This window comes from Lissotriton vulgaris, chromosome 7 (assembly GCF_964263255.1).
Source record: "Lissotriton vulgaris chromosome 7, aLisVul1.2, whole genome shotgun sequence".
Taxonomy (NCBI): Eukaryota; Metazoa; Chordata; class Amphibia; order Caudata; family Salamandridae; genus Lissotriton; species Lissotriton vulgaris.
Window position 1 is genome coordinate 785,312,430 of NC_141695.1, and position 21,077 is coordinate 785,333,506.

Here is a 21,077-nt window from a genome sequence, read left to right on the forward strand (position 1 = left end):
CGTGCATCTGGATCAGTTGCAGAATCTGCTCCTCGGACAGTGGCCAGGAGCGAGACTGAGATGCTTATATGCAGATCTATTATCATTTTTAAGGTGGAACAAAGTCAACGTTGAGCTGCACAGTGCCAACTACTGGCACACAGGAGCAATGCTGTTTAAATCATCAGGATCCAGTCTGGGACCTGCAAATATTCTAAAGGCAAAGAATCTGCAGTTAGCAGTGTTGGTCAGAATATCTTAGCCAATCCTTCTAGCATGAGTTCTTATTTAATCTCAAATATCTCAGACACTTCATAAGGAGGGGTGCCTCCTATAACACTGAAGAACAAGTTACTTACCTTTGGTAACAATATATCTGTAAGAAACAGTAGTTAGTATTATATTCCTTACCTTACAATATCCCCAGGCGTCAGACTGGATGCGGAAATTTTTGCGTAGCAGTACTCTTGCACGTCAGTAGGCGTCGTCCGCGGCTCCGCGTCCGTCGTCGTGGGTGCTGTGATGACGTCGTCGGAGTACTTAGACGCCGCCTCCGCGTCCTGACGTCAGTTCTTAGACACAGCTTTTCCGCGCCAGAAACGCAGAGCCATGTTAAAAACCAACACTGGTGCCATTCAAACTAGGGCCCTGAAAGGGGATGACCTTAACCCTAGCTATCGGTTCGCAGAACGGGGAGGATGGGTGGGGCAGTAAGGAATCTAATACTAACTACTGTTTCTTACAGATATATTGTTACCGAAGGTAAGTAACTTGTTCATCTGAAAGAAACAGGTTAGTATTAGATTCCTTACCTTAGAATAGATACCCCAGCAATACCAACCCCAGTGGTGGGTCTGCAAACCAATAATCACACCAGAAAGTCCTGGAAGACGGAACGGCCAGAGAAGCCATCCCTCCGGACTTGGCTGTCCAGACAGTAGTGTCTTGCATACGTGTGCAGCGAGGCCCACGTAGCTGCCTGACAGATGTCCTGCAAGGGGACTCCCCGGCCCAGGGCAGTGGTAGCCGCCGTGGCCCGAGTGGAGCCCTCAGCCCAACAGGAGGCTCCTTCTTCGCCAAGGAGTAACAAGCCTTGATACACAAGACGACTCACCGAGAGATGGTCAGCTTGTGCACCGCCCGTCCCTTCTTAGCGCCCACGCAACCAACAAAGAGTTGTTCATCCACCCGGAACTGGGGTGTGCGATCTAAGTAGAACGAAAGCGCACGTTTTGGGTCCAGATGGTGGAGCCGCTCTTCCTCCTTTGAGGGGTGCGGTGGCGGAAAGAAGGTGGGCAAGGTGATAGACTGCCCGATGTGGAAGGCCGTGAAAATCTTGGGCAGGAAAGAGGATCTAGTCCGCAACACAACCTTGTCCGGATGGACAGAAAGGAAAGGAGGTTTGGATGAAATAGCCTGGAGCTCACTCACTCTCCTGGCAGAGGTGATGGCAACCAGGAAAGCAGTCTTCATAGTAAGAAGGCGGAGAGGACAGTTGTGAAGTGGCTCAAAGGGAGCGCACATCAGATAGGTAAAAACAAGGTTCAAGTCCCACTGAGGCATCACAAACGGAACAGGGGGAAACGTGTGTGATGCCTTTCAGAAACCGAGTTACAATGGGGGACTTGAACAAAGACGGATGATCAGGCAGCCTTAGAAAGGCTGAAAGGGCAGAAAGGTAGCCCTTGATAGTGCCCAGAGCAGAGCTCTGCTGGGCAAGAGAAAGAAGGAAGAGAAGAACCTCAGAAAGAGGGGCAGAGAGAGGATCCACAGCCTTTGCTGTGCACCATGCCACAAATCTGTTCCACCAGCAGGCGTATACCGACTTTGTAGAGAAGTGTGGCTCACTGGTTAGAGGAGGCAGACCTGGAAGCAGAGGTCAGCCCGGGACCAGGGTTCAATTCCCGGCTCGGCGGGGTCTTGAGTCCTAAAATGTCTATGGACTCGACAATTCTCGCTCCGGTGCCTACTCGATTCACGGGTTCACACTCTGCGGCTCTGGGCAATAGCTTGCTTAATCTCCACAACGGCCCCTCGCAGCGGGATGCCTGGATTTCACCTTGCGGATACCCTGCCGGGGTTATCTCACAGGGGAATACCTGGACGGGTTCCCTAAGCAAGCGCTTAGAAACCGGTTGGTGATTTGCGCTATATAAATTCCTGTACATTTACATTTACGCCTGGCTGCCAGAATGACATTACAGACTTCAGGAGGCAAGTCAAATGGCCTCAACTGTCGCGGCTAAATCTCTAAGCATGGAGGTGGAGACTGGACAGGTTCGGATGGAGGACCGTCCCCTGCTGCTGCGACACAAGGTCCTCCTGAAAAGGCAGACAAACCGGGGGATCGACTGACATACTGAGTAGCTCGGGACACCAGTACCTTTGCACCCAGTCCGGAGCCACAAGGATGACTTGGGCCCGGTGGCGCTTGATTTTCTTCAGCACTCTGGGCAGAATTGGTATAGGCGGAAAGGCGTACAACAGACCGCAACTCCACTCGCGACGAAAAGCGTCTCCGAGCGAGTGCCGCCTTGGAAATTCCAACACGCAGAACTGATGACATTGCGCGTTCTCTTCGGTGGCGAATAGATCTAACCAAGGCTCTCTCCACTGAAGAAAGAGAACTTGCGCCACGTCCGAGTTCAGACGCCATTCCTCAATCCATCATGCACCGTCAGCTATGTTTGTCCGCCCTGGCGTTCAGAGAACCTGCCAGGTGTTGAACCACCAGGGTCTCGCCCTGATGTTCCAGCCACTGCCAGAGGCGCAGAGCCTCCTGGCAGATTGTCCACGACCCCACCCCACCCTGTTTGTTGCAGTACCACATGGCGGTGATGTTGTCCATGAACACCTGCACTACACTCCCCCGGACAGAGGGGAGGAATGCCTTCAGTGCTAGACGAATCGCCCGCAGCTCCAAAAGGTTGATATGGAGCCGGGACTTCGCCGGAGACCGAAGGCCTCCGATGTCCGCCTCTCCCATGTGGCATCCCCAGCCCTGGAGGGACGCGTCTGTCACAACTACGTGCTCCGGTTGGGGGAGGGAGAGGGATCTGCCGCTGACGCAATCGCTGTCCGTGAGCCACCACTGCAGCTGTCTTGCAGTGCCCTCAGAGATCTTTACTTGGTCGGACAGGTTGCCCTGATGCTGGGCCCACTGAAACTTCAGGTCCCACTGCAGAGCCTGCATCCGCCATCGGACGTGATGCACCAGAAGGATGCAGGAGGCCATCAGCCCAAGAAGCCGCAGCGTCAACCTGACCGAGACTCGAGATGAAGGCTGAAAGATCGGAATCAGAGCCTGAATATCCCAAACCCACTGTTCGGGAGGATAAACCCAAAACTGCGCCGAGTCGAGAACTGCTCCGATGAAGAGGAGCTTCTGGGAGGGGCACAGGTGTGACTTCGGCACATTGATGGAGAACCCCAGCTGGTGCAGGAGGTCTGCCGTCGTCTGGAGGTGGCTGATGACTGTCTGGGGCGAGCCCGCCTTCAACAACCAGTCGTCGAGGTAGGGGAAGACTGAAACCACTAACCTGCGCAGATGAGCTGCGATCACCGCCATCACCTTCGTGAACACCCGTGGGGCGCTGGTAAGGCCGAAGGGGAGCACGGTAAACTGAAAGTGCTCGTGGCCTACCATGAACTGCAGGTAGCGCCGGTGGGTCGGCAGGACGGGGATGTGGAAATAAGCGTCCTGCAAGTCCAACGCTACGATCCAGTCTCCTGGGTCCAGGGCAGCTAAGACCTGAGCCAGTGTCAGCATTTTGAACTTCTCCTTCCGGAGGAAGCCGCTGATGTTCCGTAGATCCAAGATAGGGTGTAGGCCCCCTTTGCCCTTCTTGGGTACCAGAAAGTAGTGGGAGTAGCAACCACACCGTACTTCTGACCTTTTGGAACGCGCTCGATGGCCCCCTTGTCCAAGAGGGCCGTAACTTCCTCCTGCAGAACTCGCAAGTGATCCCCCGACACACAGTGGTATTGCGGTGGCAGGGCTGGAGGGGTCGCCTCGAAGGGGAAGGAGTAGCCCCTTCGGACGATTTGCAGCACCCACCTGTCCGAAGTGACAGTGCACCAGTGGAGGAGGTGATGGCGAACCCTACCCCCCACTGGCGTCACATGGGCCTGACAGCACGGACTAGGAGGGTTTTGAGGCGGATGCTGCAGGGGTAGGTTTGGACTGACCTCGCCGTTGTCCCAGACTCCTGCCACAGCGGTTTCCACGGCCCCCACCACGTTGGAAATTAGTCTGCGTTGCGTGGCTGGCAGCACGTGTGGGGGCGCCCCTTCCTTGGCCACGAAAGGAGCAAAAGGCACCCGTTTGCTGGAGCGGAGCCAAGAGGCCCAAGGACTTGGCCGTAGCCCTGGAGTCCTTAAAGCGCATGCTCTGCCTTGTCGCCAAAAAGGCGACGGCCATCAAACGGCATGTCCATGAGTGTATTCTGGACATCGGACGCAAAGTTGGCGGACCTCAACCAGGCATGGCGACGAATCGCCACTGTCGTTGCCATCGCCCTGCCCAGTGAGTCGGTGGTATCCAGCCCACACCAGATGGCATAACGTGCCGCATCTCGACCCTCCGCAAGGGTTTGGGCGAGTTTAGCCTTGACCTCCACCCGGCATTCTGGCAGCACGTTCGCGACTGCGTCCCACGGAGAGTGGGTGTAGCGGCCCAAGAGGCACGCGGTGTTGGAAGACCGCAGTCCCAAACTCAGGGGGGAGAATACCTTTTTGCCGTATTGCTCGTACCTCTTGGATTCCCGATCGGGCGGAGCCGACGGGAATGCGGTCTGGGAGTTGGAGGCCTGGATGACCAGGCTCTCGGGGGTGGGATGGGTGGACAGGAAACAAGGGTCGCCCGGAGCCGGGCGGTGCCATCTGGCCACGTTCCTATCTACAGGCGGACCTCTAGTGGGCCTAGACCAAGTGCCCAAAAGAACGTCAACCAGACCACTGGCATCCCCAAGTTCACCTGTCCAGTCCTGCTGGGACTGACGCTCACGTGTCAGAGGGTCCTCAGAACCCTCCCAATACTCCTCATCACCCATTTCCTGATAATCAGGGTTGTCAAAGGATGGGGCAGGTTCGTTGAAGTAGAACTCTCCAAGCGGCGTCGAGAGCGGCGCCCAGCGGCGCGTTTCCGACGCCGGAACTGGATCGAGGGAGGCATCGGGGACGGCGTCGCCGGAGGTGACACCCTAGGGACCGGCACCGGTGAGGTCGTCAGGTCAACCGGCGGCGACCCGGATCCAGAAGCGGATCCAGTGGGGCCCTGCGGTGCCGGGCCCGAAGGCGTCGGGGCCGAAGCATCCGCCGGCATCAAGGCCGAAGCACCAGACCCGCTAGGTCCCCCAGACGGGTCCGCTGGGCCTGAAGGCGCCGCGGAGCCCGTCGGAGGAGAGAGGGACCTCATGGCCATCAGGAAGCACTCTATCTCCTCTGGCGTCGCTTGCTGCCCAGGGACCGGAGGGTATGGGGCAGGCCGCGGTGAGGGTCGGTCACCGACATCAGTCGGTCGCAGTCCTCACAGAGTTTAAATTCTGGCATCCCTACCGGCACCGTTCGGAGTCAAAGACTTCGAAAATGATCAAAAGGGATCGTAAAAAAGTTTAGTAAAAAATCGACTAATGTACCACTTTTTCCGGATCAGAGCTGCTGGCGCGGAAAAAAGAAGAACTGACGTCAGTGCGCGGAGGCGGCGGCTAAGTACTCCGACGACGTCATCACAGCGCCCACGACGGACGCGGAGCTGCAGACGACGGCTACCGACGCGCAAGAGTACTGCTACGCAAAAATTTGAGGATCCAGTCTGACGCCTGGGGATATTCTAAGGTAAGGAATCTAATACTAACCTGTTTCTTTCAGATGTAACTATGATAGAATAGGCCTCCTATATTTTCTCTAGCACTGAAGACGCTCCAATCTTGCTGGACTCTAAATGCCAACACATCCTTTGCGAATGCATGCTTCACTCGTACACTGAGAACGGCATGGAACCATGTTCACTCACACCGGCTCATGATGCTCACAAACTGAGATTGTGACAAGATGTAGGCGGGTTACATTTTTATCATTTTACAAACATTTTGGTTTGAGGAGAGATCAAATGGTTAGTACCCAAAACAGCTTTTTTTTTTTACTAAGAGGACATTCAACCCCATTCATCTCCTCCTTTTTTTCCTTCTCCTGTTTCCAGCCCACTGAACTTGCACATTGTAAAAAGGTAAAGGGTGGTTGAGGGTACCAAACAAGATAATCACTGAGAGAAGAGCCTCCCGAACACACCCTAACACTGGGATCCTGAAATAAAACTATTATGGACTAAGAAAGGGGTTATCCAGGAAAGAAATTAAGGCGCAAGGTACACCAAACCAGCACTAAGGTAATTCCACTTCTGTCAGAACCGTTAACAAAACCATGCAGAATATTAATCGTCATATGTATCCTATACATTCTAATGAGGAGTGTTTGGATGGAAACAGAACTGCCCCTGACGTTTCTAATCCAACCAAGAAGGTCCATAAAATGAAATATATACAAACCCAGTGGGGGTGAAATGTCAGTGAGCTGATGGCACCGATACGCTGACCCATGAAGCCATCGTAGTACTTGATGTTGCTGATGAGTTCCCCGCTGCAGCTGTATATTGCAATGAACTGATTCATGGAACCACTAGAAAAACGGGACATAAACAGAAAAATAACAAACAAAGAAAAACGAGATGATGATAAACAGAATGGGCAAAAAAAAAGAAAAGAATAATGGGAGAAAATCGATAGACAAAAGTAAGAAAATGCGAAATGAGCAGAATAGAACAGAGCGAAACATGTGGAGGGTATAGAAAAGGAAGTCAAGAAGTAATAGAAGGCATAGAAAGAAGAGAGAAGGAAAGGGGTAGGAAAGCCAGAGAAGATGAAAAAGGAATGATTAAGGAAGAAAAGTGCGGAGGTAGAGAAAGAGAAAAGTAAAGATGGGAAGAATGAGAAGAAATTATTAGCCCAAATTGAAATGTTGTCACTCGTCATGCTTACCCAAGTCTTAGGATAAAAAGGCAGACATTTTATTTACCCTTCTCCACCATGGCCTGCAGGTCCCAACACACGGCATGGAGTCTTTTTAGAGACCCACCTTACCAGTATACCAACGGCACAGACGCTGCTTAATAACCACGTTGACGCCTTTAACAATAACAAGGTGTCACCTTTGGAATGGAGACTCTAACTGCCATAATACACTGGCAGCACATTTCATCCTTTCTCAGCATACAAACTTTGTTGATAAGAAGAAAGACTGCTTACCACGCAAAGAGGTCTGCCTGTGGGTGAATGTCCAGAGCTGTCAGTCCCTTCACCACCTGTAGTGTGTTCACAGACTCAGGCATCCGGGGATCAAAGAAGCGAACATCACCATTTACACTGTGTGAAATCAAGGGTGAAAAGCTATAAAAAGCAAGGCAAGAAAAGCCAAATACAACTAAATAAAAAAAAAAAAATTCAATCAAGAGGGAGGGATTTATAAAAAACGTAAGCATGGCCATACCAGAAACTTACAAACTGCCACACAATGTTTAATTTTCAATAACAAATTCCACGGGACAATGGGTGGAGAGCAATCCCATGTTATGTGTGTAACCTCTGAATTAAAATAATGTGGATTTTATTTATTTATTTAAAGAGTTTTATATAGCGCTGGCTAGACCCGAGGGTATCAGAGCGCTTTACATGAGAATCAACAATGTACCAGGAAGATATCAACAATTACACAATACAACAACAAATAGGGAATACATTAGGAGAGGAAGAAAGGAGAGAAAAAAGTAGTGGAGGGGGCAGGGGAGGTGAGAACGGGAGGATAAGGGAAGAGACAACAAGGAGAGATGAAAGTAAGTCTGTCTAAAGACCTACTGGGTATGTGACGACCAAGGAGGGAATCCACAGCCCATCTCCCCTAAAGCTAAACCAGGTAGCTCCATCGGGCATCAGACAAAATAGTTCAGTCTCAATACATTGAGAGAGTAGAGACAGAGAGACTTAAATAGAGAGAAGGTGCGGGAAAAGACGACAGGAGAGACGGAAGGATGTCTGTCTAAAGACCACTGGGTAGGTGACTTCCATGGAGGGAATCCACGGCCCATCTCCCCTATAGCTAAACCAGGTAGTTCCATCGGGCATCAGATAAAATAGTTCAGTCTCAATACATTGAGAGAGGAGAGACAGACTTAAATAGAGAGAGGATGCGGGAAGAGACAGCAGGAGAGACGAAAGGAAGTCTGTCTAAAAACCGACTTGGTAGGTGACGTCCAAGGAGGGAATCCCCGACCTGTCTCCCCTATAGCTAAACCAGGTAGCTCCATCGGGCATCAGACAAAATAGCTAGATCTCAATTGACGAGGGAAAGTTCACAGAAAAACAGGGTGGGGACTAAGGGCCAGGACAGGTGGGGGCAAAGGTCAATAGCAGGAAAGTGGAGAAGAGTAGAGATTGAAGGGGTAGGGGGTAGGGAGAGGAGAGAGATGAGGTCAGGAGAGACGCAGGAGGGTTTGTTGCGGCCGTCATTTTAGGCAGGCACAGGCAGTTTTTCAGGAACAATCTTTGTGTGGGGTGACTACATCGAAGCTTTGTTGTCTTACTTGTCCCTGTAGGCTCTGAAAACTCACTGCATACCACTGTTTTTTTGGGCTTGGCCATTGTATTTGTGTTGGCCCCTTTACATGCTTTGTGCCACACTGTCAGGTTCCATGACATGCCATGCCAACTCGCGGACTTCAGGGTTATCATTAGAGGACACGTATGTCAGAGGGAGCCGGCATAAGTTCTCCAGGACGTTCAGGATGAAGTTAAAGTGCCCCATAGCGGACTGTAGTGTGGGCAGATAGGCACTGAAAGCACAGCTATAATGTAGTCTATACAGTGGAGCGGTAAGCCATCCCAGAAATAGCAGTGCCCATATAGATCCCCAATCAGTACTGGAAAACCTATCAATATAGTGGACACATTTCTAGTAAAGATCTGTGGAAGCCTAAAAACATCAACAAAAACTAATGAGTATTACTTTTTCCAAATATTCTAACCAAGAAAATCATCATAAAATATTGGCGGTTTATACAATACGAGCCCAATTTCCAAATACATTGTAGAAAAGCACTTTGCTTATCAGTGATCAAAAATGTGAAAATACAAATCAGTTCCAAATAAACTAAACCAAATCACAGCCATGCTATTATAGGAGAAAACACAATTACACTCAAGCCCCTGCCCAGGCAAAAAGATTTCCATTCGAGGCACTTATAGCTGTCACAATTCCAACTGTGTTAATTTGTGAAACCCCATTCTCCATAGGTGAGATAAAAGCGGGAATTTAGGGCTTAACCCGTAACAAGGCCCCGGATCCGGATAGGATCCCTCCAGACCTCTTGTTATCCCAGGTAGACATGGGGGCTCCTATTTATCAAGAGTGATTAACACAGCAGTAGAGGCGGGCATGCCCTCCTCCTGGTCCACTGCGACAATCGTTCCAATATTTAAAAAGGGTAATAAAGACAATCCACAATGTTACAGGCCCATCTCCCTTATCAACATCACAGTGAAAGTCATGGGGAGAGCTATTCTTAACCGGCTTATGGACTGGGCGGACGAATATGATATCATCTTGGATATTCAGTACGGCTTTAGGCCGGGTCGCTCAACTTCTGACCAATGCCTTAATCTCTACCTCCTGGTTGCCAAGTACACTGTGGCTAGTAATGAGACGGTGTACTTGGCTTTCATGGACCTCACTGCTGCATTCGATCGAGTCAATCGAAAGAAACTGTGGGAACAACTTGAGGCCATGGGAGTGGACCCAGGATTGGTTAACATCCTAAGCACCCTGCACCAGTATACCTCAGCCCAGGTTAGATACAATGACAAGGGTGACGCCTCAGACTCTTTCCCTTGCTCCAGGGGTGTGAGACAGGGCTGCATTCTGGCACCATTTTCATTTTCCCTATATATTAATGGCTTACATAAGGTTTTGGGAGCACTAGGGGTGGACAGCCCGAGGATAGGTAATAGAGGGATCCCAGTCCTTCTTTATGCGGACAACGCAGTGCTGTTGTCACGCACTGCGCGGGGCCTTCAGTACCTTATTGATGGTTTCGTGGGATTCATGGAGAAACTGGACCTGTCCGCCAACCTCTCCAAATCTTACATCATGGTGAAGGGAAAAAGACCAGGCAGGAAATCCACCTTCAGGATAGGTACCCACTGCCTAGAAAAAGCGGAGGCATTCTCTTACCTGGAGATTTTATTCGATAGCCGAACCAGGTTTAACAAACTGATAGATGAGAAATTAGCTCTACTGGGGCAATCATGAATCATGCACACAGGTTGAGTCGCTGGGCCCCCGATCAAATTCTGAATCTGTATAGGGCCATCTGCAATGCGAAAACGCTTTACGGCAGTGAGGTGTGGGGCTTCATTGACCCATCAAGGATTTAAACAGAAGAAAACAAATTCCTCCGACGGCTACTCAGAGTCCCACAGAGTACCCCTTCCTATTCAATTCACGAAGAGTTAGGACTCTCTCATATCAGAGACGCAATTCAACTGAAACCTCTTACGTGTTGGTTAAAAATATGGACTAACCCGGAAGAGGCCTTGTGCAAGCAGATAATAAGTGATTGTATTACCAGGGAGCACAGGCATAATATTCCTTGGCTCAAATATGTTAGGGAGACCTTGTCTGGTTTGGGTCTGGCTGATTATTTCAACAACCCGAAATCGCTGGTTCCACGGGACAGGGCGATTGTTAAGTCCACTTTTCTGAAGCACAAGGCCTCCATCAGGGAAGACACTGACTGAGATGCCAAATCCAAGCGTGAGAGCTCACCTACTGGCCAAATCTTGTCCAGGTCAGGAACCATACCACTCTTATTTTTATAATGCCAGGATAGATTTTTGATGACCAGATTTAGGCTGAACCTACTTCATCACACACTGGGGTGTCCTTCGGGGTTTTTAACATCTATTGAGTTGAGGGGCCCCTGCGGCTGCGACTCTGTTTCCGCAGGACAAGCTCCACTTTGTCCCTATTATGCTCACCCCAGGAAGTTGTTTAAAAGAGAATTTTAAAGACTGCCAGGTTCAAACACGCTAAGGTGGCGCTGTTGTTTTTGAAATTGTCCGAGGAGGCTCTCACACTCTTTTGCATTGTCAATTTACTAAGGATGGCTGCAAGATTAAGAAACACCAAAGACACATGATGACGACAGTGGTGGCTCAATCTTCCCCTTGCGTTCTGTGTCCATCATTTATGTTGCCCTCACATTGTTTTTTTAACCCAGTTGAATTTTATGATCGGGGGGATCGCCCCTTTTAATATGTTGGCTTTATATTCCCCTATTTTGAAAGCTGAATCTTCTAAATGTAATGTGACCCTGAGTGTCAGATTTCACAAATGTCAGACTCCTCTACCATTATTTATGCTGACAAGTACTGATACTTGTTAATATTTTTTGGTACTAACTGTTTAGGCACATAGGTAGCCAGTTTTATTTTTGTGTATTTTTTTAACTGATTTGCATTGTACTTTTATGGTATTGTTGTATACCGAATAAAGTAAAATTAAACTGAAACTATCAATATAGTGGACAAATATCTAGCAAAGATCCGTGAAAGCCTAAAAACATCACCAAAAACTAACGAGTAGTACTTTTTCCAAATATTCTAACCAAGAAAATAATTATGAAATATTGGCGGTTTCTACAATACGAGCCCAATTTACAAATACATTGTAGAAAAGCACTTTGCTTATCAGTGATCAAAAATGTGAAAATACAAATCAGTTCCAAATAAACTAAACCAGATCACGGCCATGCTATTATAGGAGAAAACACAATTACACTCAACCCCCTGACCAGGCAAAAAGATTTCCATTAGAGGCACTTATGGCTGTCACAATTCCAACTGTGTTAATTTGTTAAAATGGTCTTGCAACTTGATATACATTGGGAAAACTTAACATCACAGTGAGCACAAAAGCAACATCACCACTGGAAATGAAAGGTTGACTGAAGCTCCACATTTCAAGGAGCGGAGCCACACTGTTTGCCAATTTAGGTGGAAATAACTGAAAGAAATCAATATTTTACCGACACAAGGTAATCAATAATTTCTTTGACAGATACACTAGATAAAGAAACTGAACAGTTTACACACGACTGACCTCAATGATCGTACTGAAATGTTTTGTTCTGAAAATCAGGCAAATATTATTATCTACGTAGTTCGTTTTTCCATACTACTGATGTATGTATTAGACTTTCTTGTTGCTGATGTATGTTACTTTGCTCTACTAAAGACTCATTCTGATCAACCATATTAATCCGCAGATTTGCACATACGATACTTCTATGTGACGTTTTCAATCGTTTGCACCCTTTCTGACCGAGTCCATTGGTTGTCCCACTTTTTCAACATGGTGCCGATCTAGCTCCATCTTTCTTCGTCTTTTTTAATGTAAAGTTTTGTTTCTTCTCACCGAACATTACAACTAAAAATAGTGAGGGTCTACTTGGAATGCGTTACTTACCTGTAACTGCAGTTATCCAGTATTGGTATCTTTCATAGATTTAAATGCCTGAATCATTCCTCGTCGTCGGGATGGGAGTCCCCGGTACATAAATAAAGTAATGTCACATAGACATATATACATAGTAATCTCAGAGGCATCTCATTAGTAACATATCCATGTCCTTTTGTGAAAAGGACTAAACTTTGGCAAAGAGCCAATCAGCTATCACCACCCTCTGGAACCTTCCTGGAAGGAGCTCCAGTCCCTCAGATTTTCGTAAGCACAGTGCTAAGTAGGCATATTACTGAGAGAACTAACGTGAGCCCTTCCAGGGGAGGCGGGTGGGTTGCATGTTAATCTATGAAAGATACCAATACTGGATAACTGCAGTTACAGGTAAGTAACGCATTCCTTATCCAGTATTAAGGTATCTTTCATAGATTCACAGGCCTGAATCAGAGTAGCAAGCAATGACAAGCACATTTCGAATGGTACAACATAAAATCTCACTAGATAATAACATATCAAATGTGAAATGCAAAAGGTACCAAAATGCAATATCAGAGATAAATGTGCGAGCATACAGTAGGAAGGTGGGATGAAAGAGAAGGCTCACCTCCAGTGAAATAGATGACAGAGCACAGCTTGTCCCACTGCTGCATCTTTCTTAAGTTCAGTATCCAAGCAGTAATGCCTGGTGAACGTTTTCGGCGTCTGACATGTCGCCGCTCTGAGAATGTCAGTAATGGGCACTCCAGCGAAGAGCACCATGGAGTTTGAGACTGCTCTAGTGGAATGTGCACGAACCTTGGAATGCAGAGGATGTCCTGCCTGCTGATGACAGAAGGTAATAGCCGCAGAAATCCAGCATGAAATACTCTGCTTAGTCAAGGGAAGACCTTTCCTAGGTCTACTGAAAGCAACTAAGAGTTGGTTAGATTTTCGAAATGTCCGGGTTCTGTGAATGTAGAATTTAAGACAGCGTTTGAGATCAAGAGAGTGGAGAGACCTCTCTGCTGCCGATTGTGGATTCGGAAAGAAAGAGCGCAGGACTATAGGCTCATTAAGACGAAAGTCAGATGGAACCTTTGGAATACATTTAGGATTAGTCCTTAGAATCAGTGTCATTTTTGAATTGGAGGAAAGGGTCTTGAATTGAAAATGCTTGGAGCTCACTCACTCGTCTCGTCGAGGTAAGAGCCAGTAGAAAAGCAGTTTTCCAGGAAAGATATTTCGTATCAGCTTTGTGTATCAGCTCAAAGGGATGTTTCATTAGTTGAGCAAGCACACTGTTAAGCTGCCAGGTAGGTGGTAAAGGCTTTACCGGAGGGAACATTCTGAACAAGCCTTTAAGAAACTGTTTTATGAGTCTACTGGACCAGAGGGAAGGACCTGCAGAGGAACGTCTGAAGAGAGATATTGTGGCCAGGTGAACTTTAATCGAAGCATGCGCAAGACCTGAGTTAGCCAGATGTAGAAGGTAAGGCAAAACCTGTGCAGGAGACAAAGAAAGAGGGTGCACCTTTTTTGATTTGCACGAGATGCAGAATCTCTTCCATTTAAGGGAATATGTTTTGTTGGTACTGTTAGCTCGAGCTCGGGCCAATACAGCTCTGCAATCTGGTGGGATGTCTACGTTTTGGAATTCTCTGAACTCAGGAGCCAAGCCGATAATTTGAGAGATGCTGGATCCGGATGCTGGACTTGCCGTTGGTTCATTGTGAGGAGAGAGGGGAACGGCTTCAATAGGATCGGTGGTTCCAGCGATAGGAGATGAAGCTCCGTGAACCAGTGTTGGCGCAGCCAAGCTGGAGCTATTAAGATAAGGGTACAGTGTTCTGCCTTCAGCTTCTGAAGGACCCTGGGTATCAGGGGAAATGGAGATAATGCTTACGCAAAGACGTTGAACCATGAGATCGAAAATGCATAACCTAAAGACCCTTTTTGGGGACGCCAGCTTGCGTAATGTTGGCATTTGGCGTTCTGTCTGGTTGCGAAAAGGTCCAGTTGAGGCGTGCCCCATTGGGAGAAGATGGGGCTGAGAAGTTGCTGATCCAATTCCCATTTGTGGCACACAGAGCATGCTCAGTGAGTCTGCGAGGAAATTGTCCATTCCTGGGACATATTCCGCACAAAGGGAAATGTTGTGAAGAAGCAACTAGTTCCAGATTCTCTGAGATTCGTGAGCCAACGTCAGAGAACGGGTCCCCCTTTGTTTGTTTATATAGTGCATTGTCGTGGTATTGTCTGTTCGCACAATCACTGGGGAATTTTTGATCCAAGGAAGAAATGCTCGAAGAGCCAGGTAAACTGCTCGTAACTCGAGGAGGTTTATGTGCAGTTGCCGCTCGGAAGGGGACCACGGTCCGCTGATCCTGAGTTCTTGGAGGAACGCTCCCCAACCGTCCAGGGACGCATCTGTTACGATATGCGGAGAAACTGGAAGCAAGAAATGCAAGCCTTGCAAAAGGTTCTGCGGGCGAGTCCACCACTGTAGATCTTTCACCATGGGAGGAGTCACGTGGATGACATCGTCGAACGATCCTGTACACTGGATCAATTGAGTTGACAGCGCTTCCTGAAGAGGGCGCATGTGAAGGCGACAGTGCGGGACTAACAGGATGCAAGAAGACATCATCCCAAGCAGAGACTTGTAAAGGCGTACCGTGAGGGATCTTTTGGATTGTACGCGGGCCGTTAAGGACGTCAGCTTGGTTTGACGCTTCTGTGATGGAAATGCTTTCTTCTGGGTCGTATCAAGGACAGCGCCCAGGAAAGTGAGTCGTTGGGAAGGTTGGTGGACGGATTTGTCTCGATTGAGAGTAAGGCCCAAGTTGTCGAAAAGCTGAAGACATTCGTTGGAGGACTTGGTCACGCCTGCAAGAGAAGGCGCCTTGACGAGCCAGTCGTCCGAGTATGGGAAGACTTGGTGATATTGTTGTCGGAGGTACATGGCCACTGGAGACAGGCATTTTGTGAAAATGCATGGCGCTGACTTCAGGCCGAAGGGCAACACCTGAAACTGGTAGTGTCTGTCCACCACAGCGAACCTGAGGAATTTTTTGTGATTCCGGTGGATAGGCACGTGAAAATAGGCGTCCTGGAGGTCTAGAGACACCATGTAGTCGTCCGCATTGAGGAGTTGTAGCACCTCCTGAATAGACACCATGCGAAATGATTGTTTTTTGAGATACTAGTTTAAGTTTTTTAAATCCAATATAGGTCTCCATTTTTTCTCCTTTTTTCGGACCAAGAAAAATTGGGAATAGAACCCCTTGCCCCGTTGGCCAAGAGGGACTCTTTCTATAGCACCTTTCCGGAGCATTAGTGAGAGTTCCAAAAGCAGAAGCTGTACATTTTTGTGGAGCATTGGACGAGGAGGGGTCTGAGGCGGAGGTTCTATGAACTCCAGAGGGTGTCCGAACTGAACTAATTTAAGGACCCATCGATCCGTAGTTATCTTTTTCCAATTTGTGTAGGAAAGACGAGATTCTTCCTCCAATCTTGCATGGTAGAGAAGAAGTGGAGACCTGTGGCAGAGAGAAGTCATTGTCTTCTGGTTGTGTCCTTTTGTCTTCCCCCTTTACCACGAAAGGAAGACTTCGTATAAGATGATTGTTGCTGCTGCTGTCCCTGCTGGTATTGTGGCCGATATTGCTGATTTGATGAGTAAGAGGAACGGTAACCGTGAAAATCTCCTCTTGTCGAAGATTGTCCTTTCCCTCTTGAGCCACGAAAAGGGGGACTCTTGAACTGGAGGGTACCCAATGCCCTCGCCGTATCGGTATCTTTTTAATTCCTTGAGGCGCCTCATCTATGTGTGCGCCGAAAAAAGTAGCTGGCCGTCGTAAGGCATGTCAAGCACCTTGGTTTACACCTCCGGACGGAAGGCAGTAGCTTTCAGCCAACCTTGGCGTCGCAACACCACAGCCCCAGCCAGTTGGAAAAAACCCGTAGATGCGATATCCATCGCACAATCGATGATTTCTGAGGCTGAGCCTTCACCCTCTAAGAGAATCTTCTTAGCCTCTTCCTTTTCCTTTTCTGGTAGGGATCCCAAGTATGGAGCAATATCAGCCCACATTTGACGGTTATAACGCCCTAACAGTGCCAAAGAGTTGGAAGCGCGCATGTTAACGCGGACATAGAAGAGAAACGCTTCCCAATATTATCTAGTCTACGTCTGTCTTTATCTGGAGGAGCAGACGGTGTAGCAGAGGGATTTTTTGATTTACGCTGCGCTGCTTGCGTGATGACCGAATCCGGTCTGGGATGCCCAGTAAGGCAAGCTGGAGCCGTGTCCGGAGCCTTATATTTCTTGTCCAGTCTAGGCAGCACGGGGGGCAAGGAAGAAGGGTTTTGCATGATCTTAACCCCCTGATCCCAAATGTTATCGATGATAGGGATGGACCGGACAGCCTTCTTGAACAGTTCCTTAAAATCATAAAGGAAACAGTCTTGCTGATGAGTGGTCATAGGAATTTTGAAACGCAAAGCTGCTCTTTCAAGAACGTTATGGAAACCCCCGATATCCTCAGGGGTAGAATCAGCCTGCGTAGGCACAGGAGATGTCGGACACGGAATGACATAATCGTCCCATTCATCATGTGTCGATTGTGAGTCTTGAAGTTCCCCTTCCTCATGTTGTTGGTCCTCATCTTCATCATCTGAGGATGGCGGAGGCTGTGAGGCGACAGGGTCAGGCTGAAGTATCAGAGGCGAAGGCCGAGGCTTAGTAGGCAGAGAAACCACTGGAGGTGGTGGAGGCGCAGACGAAGTCGGGAACCTCTGTTTGTAATTAGAAATCAAGTACTGAAGGTCAGAGACTATAGACGCTGGCAGACAAACCATAGGCGGAGGAGGAGACTGGTATTCTTCATGGAAATCTACCTGCTCTTCCTGTTCCTGATCCTCATAATCTGAGATCTCTTGGTATTTGACATTCAGTTTGGATGGGCTGGTAGCCGTCCTGAACATAGAGCCATCATCTGAGTCATCCTCGTCTAGGAGATGCGCAGGCAGGAAAGCCTGGACTCTGCTTGGAGAAGTTAAGGCCGGTGTCAGTGTGCGCTTGGTAATTTTAAGGTGAACATACGCACTTTGTAAGATAGGTTCCGTTGTCGTCGATGGGGTGGTCGTCGACGGCTGATCCAGACGGTATCGTCGACGATGATGTTGTCGACGGTTGCGGCGTCGACAGTGACTTCGTCGTCGCTAGTTACGTTGACGTTGACTTCAACGTCGATGGAGCCTTCGTCGACGGTGCCTTCGTCGACGACACAGTCTTCGTCGACGTGGGTATGCTCGTCGACTGCGATTTATGAGGCGTCGACGTCGATTTCTTTATTTGAATTATCGAAGACCTACCAGTCGACGACGAGGAAGTTGTAGACGTCGACGTGGACAGTAAAGAAGACGCCACAGAAGTGGAGATGGTAGTCGTCGATGCTGTCACAGGCAAAGCTGACGAACTTGTGAAAGGTTTCTTGAAAGTGGAAGCAGAGTCCTGAGGAGGAACCTTCACAGGTGAGACCTTAGAATGAACCTCTGAAGACTTTTTATGCGTCTTCTTTTGAGGTGGCTCCGCAGATGGACTTGGGAATAATGTCATTCTAGGTCTTTTAGGAGAGGAATGTGAACTCCTGAAAGAACATTCACTCTCACCAGAAGAGACTGCCTGGTCTTTGTCTTTCAGTCTCTATAGCCAGATCAAAAGGCGACCCTCCCTGTCCTTGAGGGTCTTAGTTGAAAAGGTACGGCATACCTTTTTTTAAGAGTGGTCCGGGTCGAGGCAATAGAGACAATCCTTGTGCTGATCATCCACATGAAGTCTCTTTTTACCACATGAGGCACAGGACCGAAAGAGTCCTTTCTTAGAAGTATAAGCCATAGCAAATTGAAACCCCACACAAGTGAAGAAATTCTGAAGAAAAAAGTACTGGAAATCCAGAAACCAAGGAAAACTGAGCAGAGCTCAGTGGAGACTCCCTTAGCACGACGTGCGGTAGAAAATCTGAGGGACTAGAGCTCCTTTCAGGAAGGTTCCAGAGGGTGGCGATAGCTGATTGGCTCTTTGCCAAAGTTTGGTCCTTTTCACAAAAGGACATGGATATGTTACTAATGAGAGGCCTCTGGCCCATTACTATGTATATATGTCTATGTGACATTACTTTATTTATGTACCGGGGACTTCCATCCCGACGATGGGGAATGATTCAGGCATGTGAATCTATGAAAGATACCCTAATACTGGATAATCATGGTTTCCCCACTTTTTGAAGGTGTTAAGTCTATTTTTTTGGCTAGTCTGACTTGGATGCTGCTAATCAGGACACTGTGCTTCCTCCATAAATTAACTATGGTACATACATATGTACCTCCACAATTGGCTATTGGTCTACCCCTATAGGTCCCTAGTATACGGTACTGAGGTAACCAGGGCACGGGGACACCAGGGGTCTCCCATGGGCTGCAGCATGTATTGTGCCATCCATGAGAGACCACTTAAACTGTGACTACAGGCATGCCATTGCAGCTTGTATAAGCTGGTGTTAGCACCAGTTACAACAGATATAATCTTATATCTGAGGTTGCTACACTTGAAAGCTATAAGTCACCCCTCAGGCAAGCCTTTCAATCCTTAAGGCAGTGTGCTGCGTTATAAGTGTGTGGGTGCCCCTGCATGAGCAGGACACCCCTACAAACCCTGGAGTCGGTTATCCAGGCTTTGTAAGTGCGGCTAGCCAATTTGATTCATATAGTGGCCTTCTGTCATTATGTGATGGCTAACTATGCAGTGGCTGTGCCGAACCTGGGCATGCTTGGCATCAAACATGTTGGAATCATACCACAACACGTTACTGGTCCTGCAGGTATGATTCCATGCACAGGTGGGCTCCTCTGGGAAGCCCCCAGTACTCCCAATAGCAACCTTCCAGTGTCTGCCAGCAAGCTAGTACTGCTACCGCCCCAGACATGATTCTGCCCTCCTGCTGCTGAGCTCTAGCAGGGGAAGGTAGAACAATAGGTGTTACATGGAGTTGTGACCACCTCCCAGACAGAACTTAATGTTTTGGGCTGGGGTGGGAGCGCTTGCTAGCGCCCCTGACTGCTTTGTAGGGAACATCTGGCGCCCTTCTTGCATAATACAGTTTGATACATTCTGCGTTTGTTCCTGTAGGAATACCGTCCTCAAGTAGGCACACTGGTGTGCCTACTTGGAGACGGTATTCCTACGGGAACAAACGCACATTGTATCATTACACCCTCACGCCCAGGAGGGTTTACCAAAACTGCACCAATTACCCAAAAGAAAATCGAATACGTGTTTACGCATCGGAGTGCGACAGCCCACATTCCAATTGGACCAGTTAGATACTACGGTTTGAGCCAGTTCAGGGAGTCCTAGGCTCCTGCTCTGGCACAAAACTGGACAAAGGACATGGGAGTATCCTCCCCTCTATCTAGCCCCTCCTCTGGGAGGGGCCCCTGACTCCTTCTAATCCCTTTGCTAAGATATTTAAGGGCTTACCTGTGGGTGGGTCCTCAGATTCATCGTGGGCGAAGACTCAAGCCTAAAACCACGTTACACTTCCACTGTCTGAACACTTGGACTTCGCCTGGAACCGAGACTGTATCAAGGAAGACTCCTGCTTCTGCTGCTGGTCTCGATGTTCTGCAAGACTTCTTCATCGTCTGTGTCTGTGCTTCTTCTAGGATCCTGCGGGCATCAAGGACACCCAAAGTAATATCGTTTGGAGTGAAGGAGTCACTCCCTTGCATCTGCAGGCACCGCAATAAGGCTGACCGGCGTGCTGCTCCTGTTGTCCCATGAACTTTGAAAAGCTGAACAACACAGGTGGTGGTTCTGCACCTCCCTCGATGTTTGACCTGCCCTCTTTGCCATTTTGAGGCCAGTATACCATGTCAGAACCGCTAGGATTGAACCCCTGTACACTGTATTGACTTGTCGTTGCCAAGCCTTGTTGTCTCTGCACTCCAGAAATCTGTGGGCTACAAGACGCTGGAGCCTCCAGCATCTCTTCCTGTCAAGTACAGCATTTTTACTGCATCCTCTGAACCATTGGCCTTCCTTCTTGATGAGCTGCTTGAGGGCCTCTTGTGACTCCTGTTGCAGCTGCCAAGGCTTGCTGGTGCTCCAGCTGCACAGTGACCCCCTGGTTTCCAACTTCTGGCATGGGACAGCTTGTGAATGGCTCCTGGTCTTCCTCAGCATCGCCTGGTCCTCACATCTGCAGCGACAAGGTCACCACCATCAATCCTGCATCTTCCGTCATCGGTGGGCATTGCTCTTCCGTGCATCCTGGTCACCTCTGAGTGGCATAGACTCTGTCTCAAAGCTTGCAGGCGCTTCACTTCAAGAATCCACCCTTGGATAACACCGGACTCCTGCACAGTCTGCACCAGCGGCATCTTTCATGAAGTCCTCCATTGTGGTCAACGGCGGTTTCCGACGTGACTTCACACCTATGCATCCGGCGTCCCTAGTAAACGTACCCCTGGTTTGTGGGGTATTCACTGTT

General features: G+C 48.7%; 1 protein-coding gene across 3 annotated transcripts in view; it reads right to left on the reverse strand.

Moving 5' to 3' along the window:
- Positions 1-21,077, reverse strand: part of RPTOR (regulatory associated protein of MTOR complex 1) — a 2,217,374-nt gene that overhangs the window by 49,863 nt on the left and 2,146,434 nt on the right. For all 3 annotated transcript variants that reach the window (XM_086931040.1, XM_086931039.1, XM_086931041.1), the window contains 2 exons: positions 7,281-7,397; positions 6,525-6,654 (listed from right to left, as the gene is read on the reverse strand). In XM_086931040.1, coding sequence (XP_086787166.1) covers positions 6,525-6,654; positions 7,281-7,397 — 247 coding nt within the window. The remainder of the gene's footprint in view (positions 1-6,524; positions 6,655-7,280; positions 7,398-21,077) is intronic.